At 37.1% G+C, this 13,357-nt stretch overlaps 2 protein-coding genes across 3 annotated transcripts in view; both read left to right on the forward strand.

The window, feature by feature from the left end:
- The first annotated feature begins 2,696 nt into the window (after positions 1-2,696).
- On the forward strand, positions 2,697-4,204 carry LOC103475884 (gap junction delta-2 protein). The gene has a single exon (XM_074186872.2). It carries the CDS (start codon positions 2,855-2,857, stop codon positions 3,956-3,958), a length of 1,104 nt encoding a protein of 367 aa, XP_074042973.1. The 5' UTR covers positions 2,697-2,854; the 3' UTR covers positions 3,959-4,204.
- A 1,992-nt stretch (positions 4,205-6,196) lies between these two features.
- LOC103475883 (unconventional myosin-XVIIIa-like) overlaps positions 6,197-13,357 on the forward strand; it is a 120,552-nt gene continuing 113,391 nt past the window's right edge. For both annotated transcript variants that reach the window (XM_081615572.1, XM_008427827.3), the window contains exons 1-2: positions 6,197-6,312; positions 8,429-9,486. In XM_081615572.1, the coding sequence (XP_081471698.1) occupies positions 8,524-9,486 (963 nt within the window). In that variant the 5' untranslated portion in view covers positions 6,197-6,312; positions 8,429-8,523. The remainder of the gene's footprint in view (positions 6,313-8,428; positions 9,487-13,357) is intronic.

Raw genomic sequence — 13,357 nt, forward strand, 5'->3', positions numbered from 1 at the left:
TGTGATATTGGACTGTATCAGGCTTGGCAATGACTTGTCCTTCAACACATCTAAGATTTATCCCAATATAACAAGCTTTAAGTATCAAAATAAATAAATAAAAGGAAATTGGCTGGTGAACTCACAATTTGAAAACTGCAAAGATAAATGAAAAGTGTTTATGGACTGACTGACTGCTGCAGGCATTTGGACGTTGCTGAGTTTTCTCCAGTACTGGTTATATTTGCATGTCGTTTCTGGTGACTATTTCAGTTAAGTGCAGGGTGAGCTGAATGCTTTAATGGTGTTAAAATATATTTGTTTTGTGTTAGACCACCTTTCTTTCTGCACTCTAGCCGTATAAGAAGCCTTAATGTTGCCAAGTAGCAGAGTTTAGTGACAGCTGAGAATTTTGTTTTGGTAACCTTATGAAGTTATGTTACAGAATATTGTATTGTACACAAAAATATTTTGCATGTGTTCAGGTATGAAACAAGGCTGCAGTTGTTTGGATATAATACCAACCAGACTATGCCAGAAATTTTCAATATCAATATGCCCCCAGATTGAATACAAACAATGTATGTTAACACCAATTTTTAAAACTTTTTCAAGGAAACAAAAATATCGGTCACCACTGCCTCCACAGCAAAAAAAAAAAAAAAAGGCTTTTTCTTGTAACAATGATAGTTTCCTGTTTTCTGAAGGGAAGGAAAGTTTTATTGCAACCAAGATAAATGTACAAACATTGGAATGTACATCACTGGAAAGAGTTGTTTACTCTTTGCATAAAGTTTGATGCCAAATACCTTTATGAAAAGTACAGGAGAAAGTTGTTTTGGGACTGTGATGACTAAAACAAGGCTTTTTCACTCTGCTTGATTTTTTTCCCAATCAATCCTTTAGACTCACAAAGTGTCTTGCAAAACCACTCCTATCCTTAAAATACAGATTTTTAGATTTTGTTACCTTTCGACCACAACCTTCTACTGTCTTTTTGATGGTTTTATGTGATAAACTAACTCAAAGCACTGCAAAACCTTGAGGTAGACCTAAAAGGATGCAGTGATTTGTATCAAGCCCTCAAGACAATCCCCTGTAGAACCACCTTGCTCTGATCAAAACCCACCTATACCGGGTTTGTGTTTACAGCTGTCATCCTCCAGGAATGTGAATCTTTGCCTCACTCTCAAAACTTTTACCCCCTCTAAGAACTTTTTTTTTCAGGATTCCCTTCCATTTTTTTCTGATCAAGTACCTATAAACGCCTTTCTACTTACTGTTGAAGAAGAGCATTCCAACATCATGATGCTGCCAGCACCAGGTTTCACAGTTGGAATTCTGCGTTGTACTTTTTGTTTCACTCTACATGTAGTGTATTACCCTTAAAGTTTAATTTTACTGGAGGAATTTTACAAAAGTGAAAGACGTTTCTCCAGAAAACTTTATAGAAAACCTGTTGCCATTAAACATGAATACCATGATTATTGTTCATATTAAACTCAAAATATTTAATAGGTACCTTCAATAAGACCATTAAAAAACACCCAAGCTCAGCTGGACCCGTAAAATCAAGATGAATCGGCATTTTGCACTCTCTTTCCAGCGTATTCTTTGAACTCTCTGGTCATCAGTGAATGGCTGTTCAGTGAAGGTACCCCCATTGTACATTTCAATCTTTGTCCCACTGTACATTGAAAGCCATTATTCACATACAGTGCAATGAGCGTTTGAGTCAGAGTAAGAGAATATGTGTGGTCAGCCCATTCTCTCCGTTTTCTGCTCAAAAGACACGATAACATCCAGCAACAGGCTCCATAATGAAAATAAAGCTATGCGCGCCGTGTCCTCTGATATTTATCCTCCTCTGAATATAAAAGCCTCAGACACTCCAAAGGTAAGCTCTTTTCGAAAAAAATAAAAAATAAAAATAAAATAAATATATATATATATATATATATATATATATATATATATATATAAAGTTAAATTGAGCTGGAGATATTAGATATTTTGGCCTGATTTAAATTTACCTTTATAACTTATTGATTAATTTCAATTAACCACTAGGTGTTTAATTAATATGAAAAATATTCAGAATTTTATTATCATCTAACTCCTTATTCTTCCACATTTGTGAAAATGAAAAATTGAAGATAATTGAAATTATGTAAAAGTGGTGGTCCCTAGTTTTTTAAAAGAGATATTTTGTTAACAAATGTCTGCTAGTAATAATATACATCTTAATTATAATTTTGTCTTTATAAAATGCTGATTGTGGGAAATCATGAAGAAGATTACTCTGGAGTAATTGTTGACAAATGTTTCAGCTTCTGATCCACCCAAAAACAACAACAACAACAACAACAACAACAACAACAACAACAACAACAAACAGTGAGAGCTCTAAATATATTTCAAAGTCAAAGAGACGTCACACTTAACGATTTGTAATTCAATTTCAAAAACACATTACTAATTACATAGGGAAATTAAATGTTGCAGCTCAGACAATTTTCTTCAAAAACCTGTTGAAGATGCTGATGCCAGTGGGCAGGAGTTATATCTTGTAGCAGTCTGTGGTACAGCAGTGCTGAAGAATCTTCTGACTGAAGACACTCTATTGTTGTATAATAGTTTAATGAGGAGAGATTCTTCCTACTCACATAAACTTCTGTTTAATAATGATACAATAATCTGAAAGAAACATGGGCAGTTTGAGCTACAAAGTAATTTCTAAAAATAGTCTAACTGAATTTAATAGAGTTGTAAAAGCCCATTTGGTTTAGAGAAAGCATTTTTTTTTCAGTCTGCTCAGATAAATTAATGATTTACTGACTGTATCTATCTTTTCATATATGGTGTGTCCTTAGAAATGGGGGATTGGTCCATCCTGGGTCGGTTCTTGACAGAAGTTCAAAACCATTCGACTGTCATCGGCAAGATTTGGCTGACGATGCTGCTCATCTTCCGCATCATGCTTGTGGCCCTTGTAGGGGACGCAGTCTACAGCGACGAGCAGTCCAAGTTTACCTGTAACACCCTGCAGCCTGGCTGCAATAACGTCTGCTACGACACCTTCGCCCCCGTCTCCCACTTGCGCTTTTGGGTTTTTCAAATTGTCCTCGTCTCCACGCCATCAATTTTCTACATAGTGTACGTCTTGCAGAAGGTTACCAAGAATGAAAGTCCCGAGGTCAGGAAGGTGAATTCGATACCCAAGACCTCACCTTTGCTTGAATCAAAAGGACCTTTAAGAATTGATAAAGACACGATGCTGGATACTGGTAATCCTTATGATAATACTTCTGGAGAGGAGGACTGGAGCTCGCAGGAAGATGAATATGAGGAGAGGAGTCAGCTGGAAGGAGAAATGAAGGAAGTAGAGGAGGACCCAACTCAGCTCTCTAGTAAAGTGCTATTTATTTACATCATACACGTTCTGCTGCGCTCCATTATGGAAATAGTCTTCCTCATAGGGCAATACTACCTTTTCGGATTTGAAGTCCCACATCTGTTTCGCTGTGAGACCTACCCGTGTCCAAACAGAACCGACTGCTTTGTGTCTCGAGCAACGGAAAAGACCATCTTCCTCAACTTCATGTTCAGCGTCAGCCTTGGGTGCTTCGTCCTGAACATTGTGGAGCTGCATTATTTGGGATGGATTTACATTTTCAGAGTGCTGTTCTCTGCATGCTGCATGTGCTGTGACTCGGATAGGGAACCCGTACAACAGGTGGCTTTGTACTCTTACAGCAACCCACTGTTGCTCGAACTCAAGCATTCTTTGCATGGAAGAGTCGTCCTGCAGACCACCACGGCTGCGTCCAGGGACCCAAACCAGGTCCCATCTATCTCCTTTGAGACGGACTCTATTTTGGAGTGCACCTCGGCTAGGAATTTAGATGAAAGGGAACACAGAAAGGCTAGAATACACAGTGTGGCCAAAATACTACAAGGAAAAAAGTCTTGGCTGTGAATCCTTTTCAAACCCTTTCTGTTCTTTTGTTTAGATTATTATTATTATTTTTTACTTTTAGAGACAGAATTTTGTTAAGGTACAGACATGAAAAAACATGGGATTGTTTTGTACAGTATCCACCACATTTAGTAACTCCCACAGTAAATTACATCTTTTAAATAAATTACTCTTTTATTGCAGTCACATCTCTTAAAAATTTGCAAATCAATTGGAGTTCAAATAACAGTTTTGATGGTTGTTCAGAGAGTCTAGGAATTTCTAATTAGTAATCAATAACAGCATCACACACATAAACAGTGGTCAGATTACAATAGGCTTTCAGACACTAAAATATCAGGTGGGTTTGACATGAAACAATGGAAACAATATGTGGAAAAGCACTCAAATCTGTAATGCTAATTGTCATGATTGCGGGTAGAATGTTGGACCCAAATGCAGAAGGGAGAGGCATAGGGTAGATTAGTAATTTTAATAAATATGCAGAACAACAACTTACAAGAAATATCCGGGAGCCAGAGCAGAACAAAAACTATAAATCCAAGGAAAAGACAGCAGAGGACTGTCAGTGAATCAACAGGATATAACAGGAGGAACTATCAATGAGTGAGAGCAACAGAAGTGTGTAAGTACTGAGGAAAGTGAATGTGGAACAATTGACCTAGGCTGATTGGCTAGCTGACTGCAGGTGTGAGTGGAGAAAACAGACAGCAGGCTGAGGAAGAGAGAGAAAAGAAGGAGATCACACAGGGGACTTGAAAGTAGATTTACTTGAAAGTAAATCTAACACTAAAAAATGAGTAGACATAAAGAACAAATTTAAACTAGAGTTACATAACTAGACACAAGAAATAATTGTAATCAGCTAGAATCGCCAAGAAAGCACTGAACTACAGTCAAACAGAAACAACACTGAGCTAAACAAAGAACAAGACTAGGAACACAGAGTACTGAATCTATTTTAAATAAAAATACAGTGCACTCTGTCAGCTGACAATGAATCATCAATGGGTCTTTCTCTCGGATAATGACTGTCACCATATTGTAAAATGAACACAGAAATACTCTATCAGATAAAAAACCAAAACCAAAAAATCTTTCATTTTATCCAGGACTTTACCATCTGGCAATATCGTACAAAAAGTAGTTGTAAAATGTTATAGAAGAACTCAAAGTGCTACTTGTATGGAAATGGAAAGGAAACCAAAAATTCTGCCACTTGTCATTTTGCTAAAAGTTTATATATTTCTTAAGCTTTGATTTTTCTCCCTACTGAATAAATGTATCTAATTTATGTTTTTTTTTTCTGAATTTACTCTCACATGATATAACTTATTTCTGCAGTTATATTACCTTTTGCTGAAGAAACTAAAAACATCTAAATGAGTTGACTGTCAATCTTTAGATTGTAATTACATAAGTCATCTTAATTTGAATAAGCTTGTCAAGTAGTAATTATTGCTAATTTTGTTTCATGTTCGGATATATCAGATTTCAAATGCATCTGTGACCGATATGCTATAAGAAAGAAAACTTAAGAATTTTTTTTTTAAACTTATGACTTAGAATTAAAAAATAGCTTGTTGTTTTTTAGACAGAGAAATATCTGAACATTTTTTTTATTTTTAAAATTGTCATTTTCACTTCATATATGTTAAAAAAAGGAAATGACTAACAATAAAATAAAAAAACAGCTTTAGCAATAAGAAAAACAATGAAAAAACATAATTATGTTATCAAATATTTAATCTACTAAAAAAACGTCATGGTTGATTATTAATAGGCAAAACTCTATAGCAAGGGAAAAATCTATATCTACATTCTCTTGTTAAATAAATAGTCCAGAAGGGGTCACTGCTCTCTAGTGTGCACAGCGACGCGTTCACGGGCAGATGAAAATGTTAAAGTTAGAATCAATAAAAAAAAATGACGAGCTAAAAATTTTGATCATCTCTTCTATTGTATACTGAGAATGAAAATGCAATTGCACTTTTATGCAACTGATATATAGTCTGCTTAAGCTTAAAGCTTAAAGTATGTTAATTTTAAAATATGCATAATAAATCCCCGAGCATCCCCCTTCCAGCGCCCCAACCACCCGAGGAGCCCACCAATAAACATAGACACATAGATAAACACGCACACAAAAAGAACAACACAATGACAATAAGAAATCATTGTAATTCCCAAGAGTTATTTACGTCAAAACTCAGTACTCTAAATTCGGAGTTTATGGTCGGTACATGAAGGCATCACGAGTACATTCCCTCACCTACTGACAATTAGAAGGAAAAAAAAAACATGCCGAAAACTTCTGGTAAGCCGACAGCGCTGTCACCTTTGAGCAGTCCCAGGTAGGTCGTTGTTAGACCTTCTAAACAGCATTTACTCTGTGTTAATTTTTATAACAGACATTTTTACACTCTGCTTCTAAGTGTTTCCTAAAGCCAGTGCTAAAGAATGAGGGCAAAGCAGCTTAAAGGGAGAGCATTATGGCCAAGCTGAGCACTTGTCAAAGCGCAAACAAGCGACACATGATGTACGGTGACGGATACGAGCTTCAAGAAGACTTGTCACTTTATGAAACTCTAAATGTGTCGAAATATTATGTTTCTTTATTTTACTGTATCTTGGGCCTCAAAGGACACGATTAAGTGTGGATTAAATGCGAAATTTGTTTGTGTTCACCCAAAACTAAAGTAGCTTTGCCATCTGTGCGTAGATGCATTAACGTTTAATTGTACTCCATCACTTTAGGGTGAGGCTGACAGTTTGAGAACGACGAAGATAACGTCAAAGCTCCTCTGAACAGTGTGTGTATCTAGGGCGACTTCAGATAAACTGTGTCACAGATGTGTAAGTGCACAGACAGAGAGGCTATTCCCCTTTTCTTTTTGTCTGTTCTTCCTAATGCATTTTGTGTCCTCAAAATTGTGTCCTTTGAGATCATTTTGTGTCCTCAATGTAAATACAGTTGATGCAGGAATAGGAAGTGTCATTTTATTGTATCACACAATCTTAAACAACTTTTTGTTTTTGCAACTTCCAGCTGTAACGTTGTTGCTTATACAGTCCATTATTCCTGACAACTTTTTATATCTTTGCCATCTCACAATAAAGTTCTTTGTAAATTATTGTATGCGATTAGACCAGTACAGAGTAGTGAATGAGTGAAGTAAAAAGAAAAATGTGAAATAGTTTTTAAAATTATAAATCTTAAAATTGTGGGCTATATTTGTATTCCAATGCATTTTAGAAGTAACCTAGTGTAAATAGTCTACTCTTATGTTGTTGTTGTTTTTTTTAATCTCAGGATAAAAAACCAGCTGTTTTATGAATGAAAGAATGCAACCAAGCCATACCAAGGAACACACCAAAGTTCTGAAGTTTAAAGTAGAATTAGGTTCTAAAATGGCATTCCAAGCTTAGCAAATCTCAGAGCCTGGCTCAGTTTATCATCTGGAAATGGAAAGAGTGTAGCACAACTTTAAACCTACCAAGACAAGGCTTTCCACTAAAACGAATAAGCCAGAAAAGGAGAAAATTATTATAAGGAATTTATTCAGAGAAGCCTTCAAGAGGCCAATAAAAACTCTGGAGGAGTTGCAGAGAGCTCAGGTGGAAGAGTGTTGACAGGACATGGTGTGCTCCACATATATGTAGCCTTAAAAGTACAGTGCTTAGATGAAAGACAAAGGTCAAAAGTTTATTTGCAGAGGGAGGCAGCATACATGTGAAAAAGGTATTCTAGTTAAAGGAGGCCAAAATTGAACACCATAATGAATATGCAGAGCACTGACCTGTGAGGGCTATTCTTCAACTAGAAAAGAAAACTGGTCCAATACCTTTTAGGGGTGGAGTATAAATCCAAAATCACTTTTAAGGTTTTTATTTTTGAAAAATAATTATCATGTATTAATGCCCTTCCAGTTCATGCACTAATTCTGGGGTGCCCAAGTCCATTACTCAAGATCTACCATCCTGCAAGTTTTACATGCCTTCTTTCTCAAACATGTCTGAATCAAATGGCTCATCAGCATCTACTAACTCTGCAAAGGCTTGAAAATTATCCATTCAGGTGTGTAGCAGCAGAGATGCAACTAAAAGTTGCAGGATAGTAGAGCTCAAGAATTTGACTTGGGCACCCCTGCTCTAGTTTGTGATAGTTTATAATGCAAAATCTTTCAAAAATGTATCATATTTTGTTGTTGTAATATGACAGAATAAAATCCTCACTATATGTTAATATTTTGGCAAAGCAGTAGCAACAAGCATAAATAAACTTTAAAGTAATTCAGATATGCTTGAATTATGTTTCTTTTAAGGCACCAGTTTTTTTTTTCCTTAGATTTACCAGGTTTTCCAGTAAGGCTTTGATTGGAACTGTGTGAATGTCAGTGTTTCCAGTAAAATTCTAAAAATCTCATATTCTTTTTTTCTTTTTCTTCTTACTTGACTTCTCATCCATAGCATATGCTCCCTCATATTTTTCACAAGACTCTGATGCAAAAATTGGACCCGCTTAAACAAATTAATCTGCTGAGTAACAACAAAGAACCTAAAGCATGTTTCACCTAATCAAGAAAGACAAGGAGAAGGAAAAGGAGCTGGGCAAAAAGGAAAAGAAGGACAAGAAAGAGAAAAAAGAACGGATGTCCCAGTCAGAGTTGAAAAGCCTGGAAGAGATAAGCATACGTAGGGGGTTCTTCCATGTGAACAGAGCAAGCACCAAGAGGCAATCTAGGGCCAAGCTGGAGATCTCGAACCCTATTCCAATTAAAGTGGCTAGTAACACAGAGCTTTCTCTGACAAATGTAGAGAAAGATCATCTTCCCAATACCCAGGAGCCTGATGCAAGACAAACGTCTGGAAGTACCTCTGAAGATCAGATTTGTAATCAAGTGGAACCTCAGCGCTGCTCTGTAAAGGAGAGGGCAGCTAAATTTGGGGAACTGGCTAAGACCAATTCATCAGTGAGTCAAAGGCAGGCAACTATGAGTCAAAAGAGTATAGATGGTAGCAACCCAAGTCTCTCAGATTGGAGCAGGTCTACCTTCAATTCAGTGTCCTTTCCCAACCCAAAAGGCATGGCTAAGGTTTACATTCCTGAGATTGTAGAGAAGACCTTCCCTGGCATAGACCTTCAGTTGCCTGTGCTCATCACTCCACCAGTACCAGATCCAAGAGAGCTTGAGATTCAGAGGCGAAACACTGGGGACTTCGGCTTTTCTTTGAGGAGGACCACCATGATTGAGAGACAACAGGACGGAAGCGTGTGCCGGCGAGTTGTACATTTTGCAGAACCAGGCGCAGGTACCAAGGACTGGGCTTTGGGCCTGGTGCCAGGAGACAGGCTTGTGGAAATCAATGGAATCAACGTGGAGAGCAAAAACAGGGATGAAATTGTGGAGATGATCCGTCAGTCAGGAGAGGCAGTCCGGCTAAAGGTGCAGCCGATTTTGGAGCTTAGCGAGTTGAACCGCAGCTGGCTGAGGACCATTCAAGCTCTGCCCAAAGATATCTTCGATGTGAGTACAATTTCACACCTACTATTCCAAGTCCTTTCCTGTTTTTACCTTGGGCTATAATTATGTGATGGGTCTTGTCATTCCTACTTGGAAGAATTCCTCTGTACTTATCCAAAGTAATTGGTCAGTGCACTCTTTTAACCATGTGGTCTATAAACCCAAATATCAGATAACCTACAGTATTTACTCGTCAACATCATTTCTTTTGTCATCATGCATCTATTATTGATTAGGGACGTTGTCAGATGTCAGAGAGGCTTCTATCTCAATGTAGTGTCACATTTCTTCATCACAAATCATTAAGAATGTTCTGGCATTGAGAATACCCAAAGGCAAAGCATTTATTATTTTTTTCCTTTTCTTCCTTTTCTTCCAACAAACACAATTACATTTTAAATGTAGTTCGGATGCATTTGTTGACAAATTAAATTTGCTGCTGGATGTAGCTTTTTGTGCCATATGATTTTTACATTTACAAGAAGGTTTTAAATGTTTAGTATAAGAAATTTTTATGTTATATCAATAAGATCCATGGTCTGCATGAAAGGATCTTAAACTCATTTTAAAACTGACTTCAGGCCTGGAATATGGAGTTAATGAACTAATAATTGAGGATATAGAACATTAAAAAATTAAGCATTTTTGGATTTGCCGTGTTGTTTTCCTGAGTCAGTTATCAGTATTTAAGCAAGAAAAAGATCCCCATCCCTTCATCTGTTATTTTTCTTCATGTCTAGATAATGGGTATAACTGTTATGACACCAGTAATGTGATTTTTGTGCTCGCTTGTATGGGGGAGTGTCTAGCGTGTGTGTATGGGTCTGTTTTGAAAGAGAGAATGTGTTCGGGTGTACATATAATCCCCCTGCCAGCCCCCCATCCCTTTGAGACCAAACAATGGGACGCTGAAAGAAACAACGGCTCGAACGCCACCACAGCCGATGGCCATATGGTCTGGTAAGACTTGGCTGGCGGCCCGTTCTGAGCTCTTTTCTCCAGTATAATTGTGGGCAGCAAGCAGAGGGCCATTAAGTTAAACTCTTTATTAGCTGGCACAACAAACACCTTAATTTGCGCTTGGTGCTGTTTGTTGTCCTGGCAGAAAGGTTCAGAGAACAGGCTTGTCTTGGCCTGGTAGTATGCTATTAAGTCAGTTACATCAAGAAAGTTGGGTGAATTTGGTGAGTTTAGTTTGATGTACACACTAGAAAATACATGTACAGCGTACATTTGCTGTTTTTAAAGAGCTGTTTGTCCTTTTCTACGTTATCCACATCCAGCCTGTCTAGCTAATTATGAGACAGGGCAAATGAAAGAAAATGTGCTTGTGAGGGTGACCCAGAACCAACAGAACTATTTATAGGTAGTTATAATAAGAACATGTTCTGAATCTGGAGCTCTGCTTCTCAAATTTGATTTGTGAAGCTTTTCCATGTGGTATTTTATTTGTTTTTGTTGTTTTATTGAAATGTGATTAACTGCCTCATGTACATGCGAAGATTGATGATGCTCTCTTGTGTGTCTGGTTGACATGGAGCTATAGCCAGATGATGATTGCAAGCAAGCAGTGACTTTGTGGAACGACTTTGTCATCAATGTGACGTTGCCCAGCAACCACTGTAACTGCAGGGAGAATACAATAATAATAAGCCTGTTACTGAACAAAAAGTGGCTGGACTGGTATCAGCTAAACACCTGCTCTCTTGCGCTGCACTGTCTGTCCCTTTTTTTTTCCTTCTCTGCTTCATCATCATATGGTTTTTGATTACAACTCTGGTCTGCTTTTGGCTGCTTAATGCCCCTCTTAGTTTTTCTCACTAATTTATCATCACTCTTCCCTTCTCCCCTCAAAAATTAAATCTTTTTCTCAATCTAAATCCATCAAGCTCAAAATAAGTTCTGCATTATCTGATAAGATTAACATATTTGTCATTCTTAAAAAGTCAGTAGCAGATCCCCAACAACTGTTTTACTGCTCTGGAGGCAAAAAGAGAGGCTAAATTTGATTAAAGTAGTTTTAATTTTTTGTATTGGCTTGTTGTATTTTAAGCTGTAACATCAAACACTTTCCTGCTGAATGTTTGAGCCAAAATCCATTTGAAATGACTTTGTTTTTTTTATTTATTTAGTAATTATTTTGTTGTTTTGGTCCACATATCTGCATAGCTGCTTTATATTATACTCCGACATTTATAATGCATTTATATGAGGTCTGGTGTTGTATAGTTCACAAGTGATTTTAGAAGACAGAAATTATTAAATGCCGTCATGTCTTCCACAACCTGTCTAGTCAGGTTGTATTATCCCCATTGTCAGTGGGCGGATACAACAGAGGAAGTAGTTTCAAACAGGAATTAGAAACGGGAGGAGTTTATTTGTATAAAATGACCTGGTTTATGACAAATCTTAAAAACACGAGATCATTCTTTTCTTTCTATTCTATTGAACTCATACGTAAAAAGAGTAAGCGAAATTGGATGCTTTTATTTTCTGTCTTCACAGCAACAGGAACTAAACATCACATACTGTGTGACAGATACCTGACATTCCAGGGTGTGTTACAGACACCCATTAATTTTCCCTGAGTTGTATTTACTTGCTTGACACCTACTTTTCTTGTTGGCAATTAGGAACTATGTTTGTACTGCATGTACATCATTAGTTTTACCACCAAATGTGTGAGAAAATGTTCATGCTTTAGAATCAATTCTTATTTTTGATCTCTGGTTAGACTGGAAGACGTAACTTTGTGTTACACATTTTAATGTAGTTTGAAATTATAATCACTTTAATTCTATTAGTTTGGAATCCACAACACAGGTATTTAGCAAGTCAATCACGCCCAATTTATATTCAATTAATTTCAATTTAAAAGTATTTAATTAAATGTTATTGCTCATATTATTCATGTTTCTTCAAAAAGTTGTAGAGGCTGTTGACTGTGGGCAGGAAGGATGTCCTGTAGCGGTCTGTATCGCGGCAGTTCTGAAGAAGCCTCCAATTGAAGACACTGTTGTGTGACTGTCTCACGAAGAGGATACTCAAGGTTGTTTTCTTTATTTTTAGGAAGAAATAATCATGACCACACCATAATCATCATTGATTCCACAGTCATGCCTTGAACAGAAGCAACCTGCTTTAACAGGTTGTTTAGCCTTTACAAGGATAAACAACTGATGTTGTTGCCCCAACAGATGATTTCAGAAAAGATTACGCTCTCTACAACAGACTTATAGTAGATATGCAGCATCTTGCTGCGAACTCCAAAAGACCTAAGCTTCCTAAAGACGTGAAGTCTGCTCTGTCCCTTCCTCTAGGTACTATGGTCACTGTGGCTCCTGCAGTTCAGTTTGTATTCCTGGTGAACACCGACTGTATTTATAGTCCTCAACCACCTTCACTTCACTTTACTTCACTTCAGCCACCCTTGAATAATTAAAACTTAGGCCCCCCTGTAGAAACACTTAGAACTGCCTATTTTCAGTAGTCGACACACCACATGTAACCTAATATGCATTTATACGTACAATGAAAAACATCCTGGCACTACTGCAGAAGCTAATATTGTCAATCCTCGTTATTTCCATTATTGGGTTACTGTCAAACAGCATTAAGGACTTCAGCTCCTTGACTGGCTACTTTGTCAGTGCTAGCAGTAGCATTGTGCCAAGTTCCATGTTCCCAAGCTGCAATTTCTCTTGAATGTTTCAGGAATGCACTACAAAAAAAATTGGTGAATTGGTGGATTTCTGCGAATAAGTTGGAGTTGTTTCACAGAAAAATTAGGAAATACTGAAGTATGAATAGGCAGAGGTCCACTATATAATCAAAATCAGTTCATTTTAAAATGCGATTTGATAAAAAAAAAACA

This window comes from Poecilia reticulata, chromosome 14 (assembly GCF_904066995.2).
Source record: "Poecilia reticulata chromosome 14, P_reticulata-male-v2, whole genome shotgun sequence".
NCBI classification, from domain to species: Eukaryota; Metazoa; Chordata; class Actinopteri; order Cyprinodontiformes; family Poeciliidae; genus Poecilia; species Poecilia reticulata.

Coding starts and splice junctions, on each gene's coding strand:
- LOC103475884 (XM_074186872.2), top strand. CDS start 2,855: ATGGGGGATTGGTCCATCCTGGGTCGGTTCTTGACAGAAGTTCAAAAC.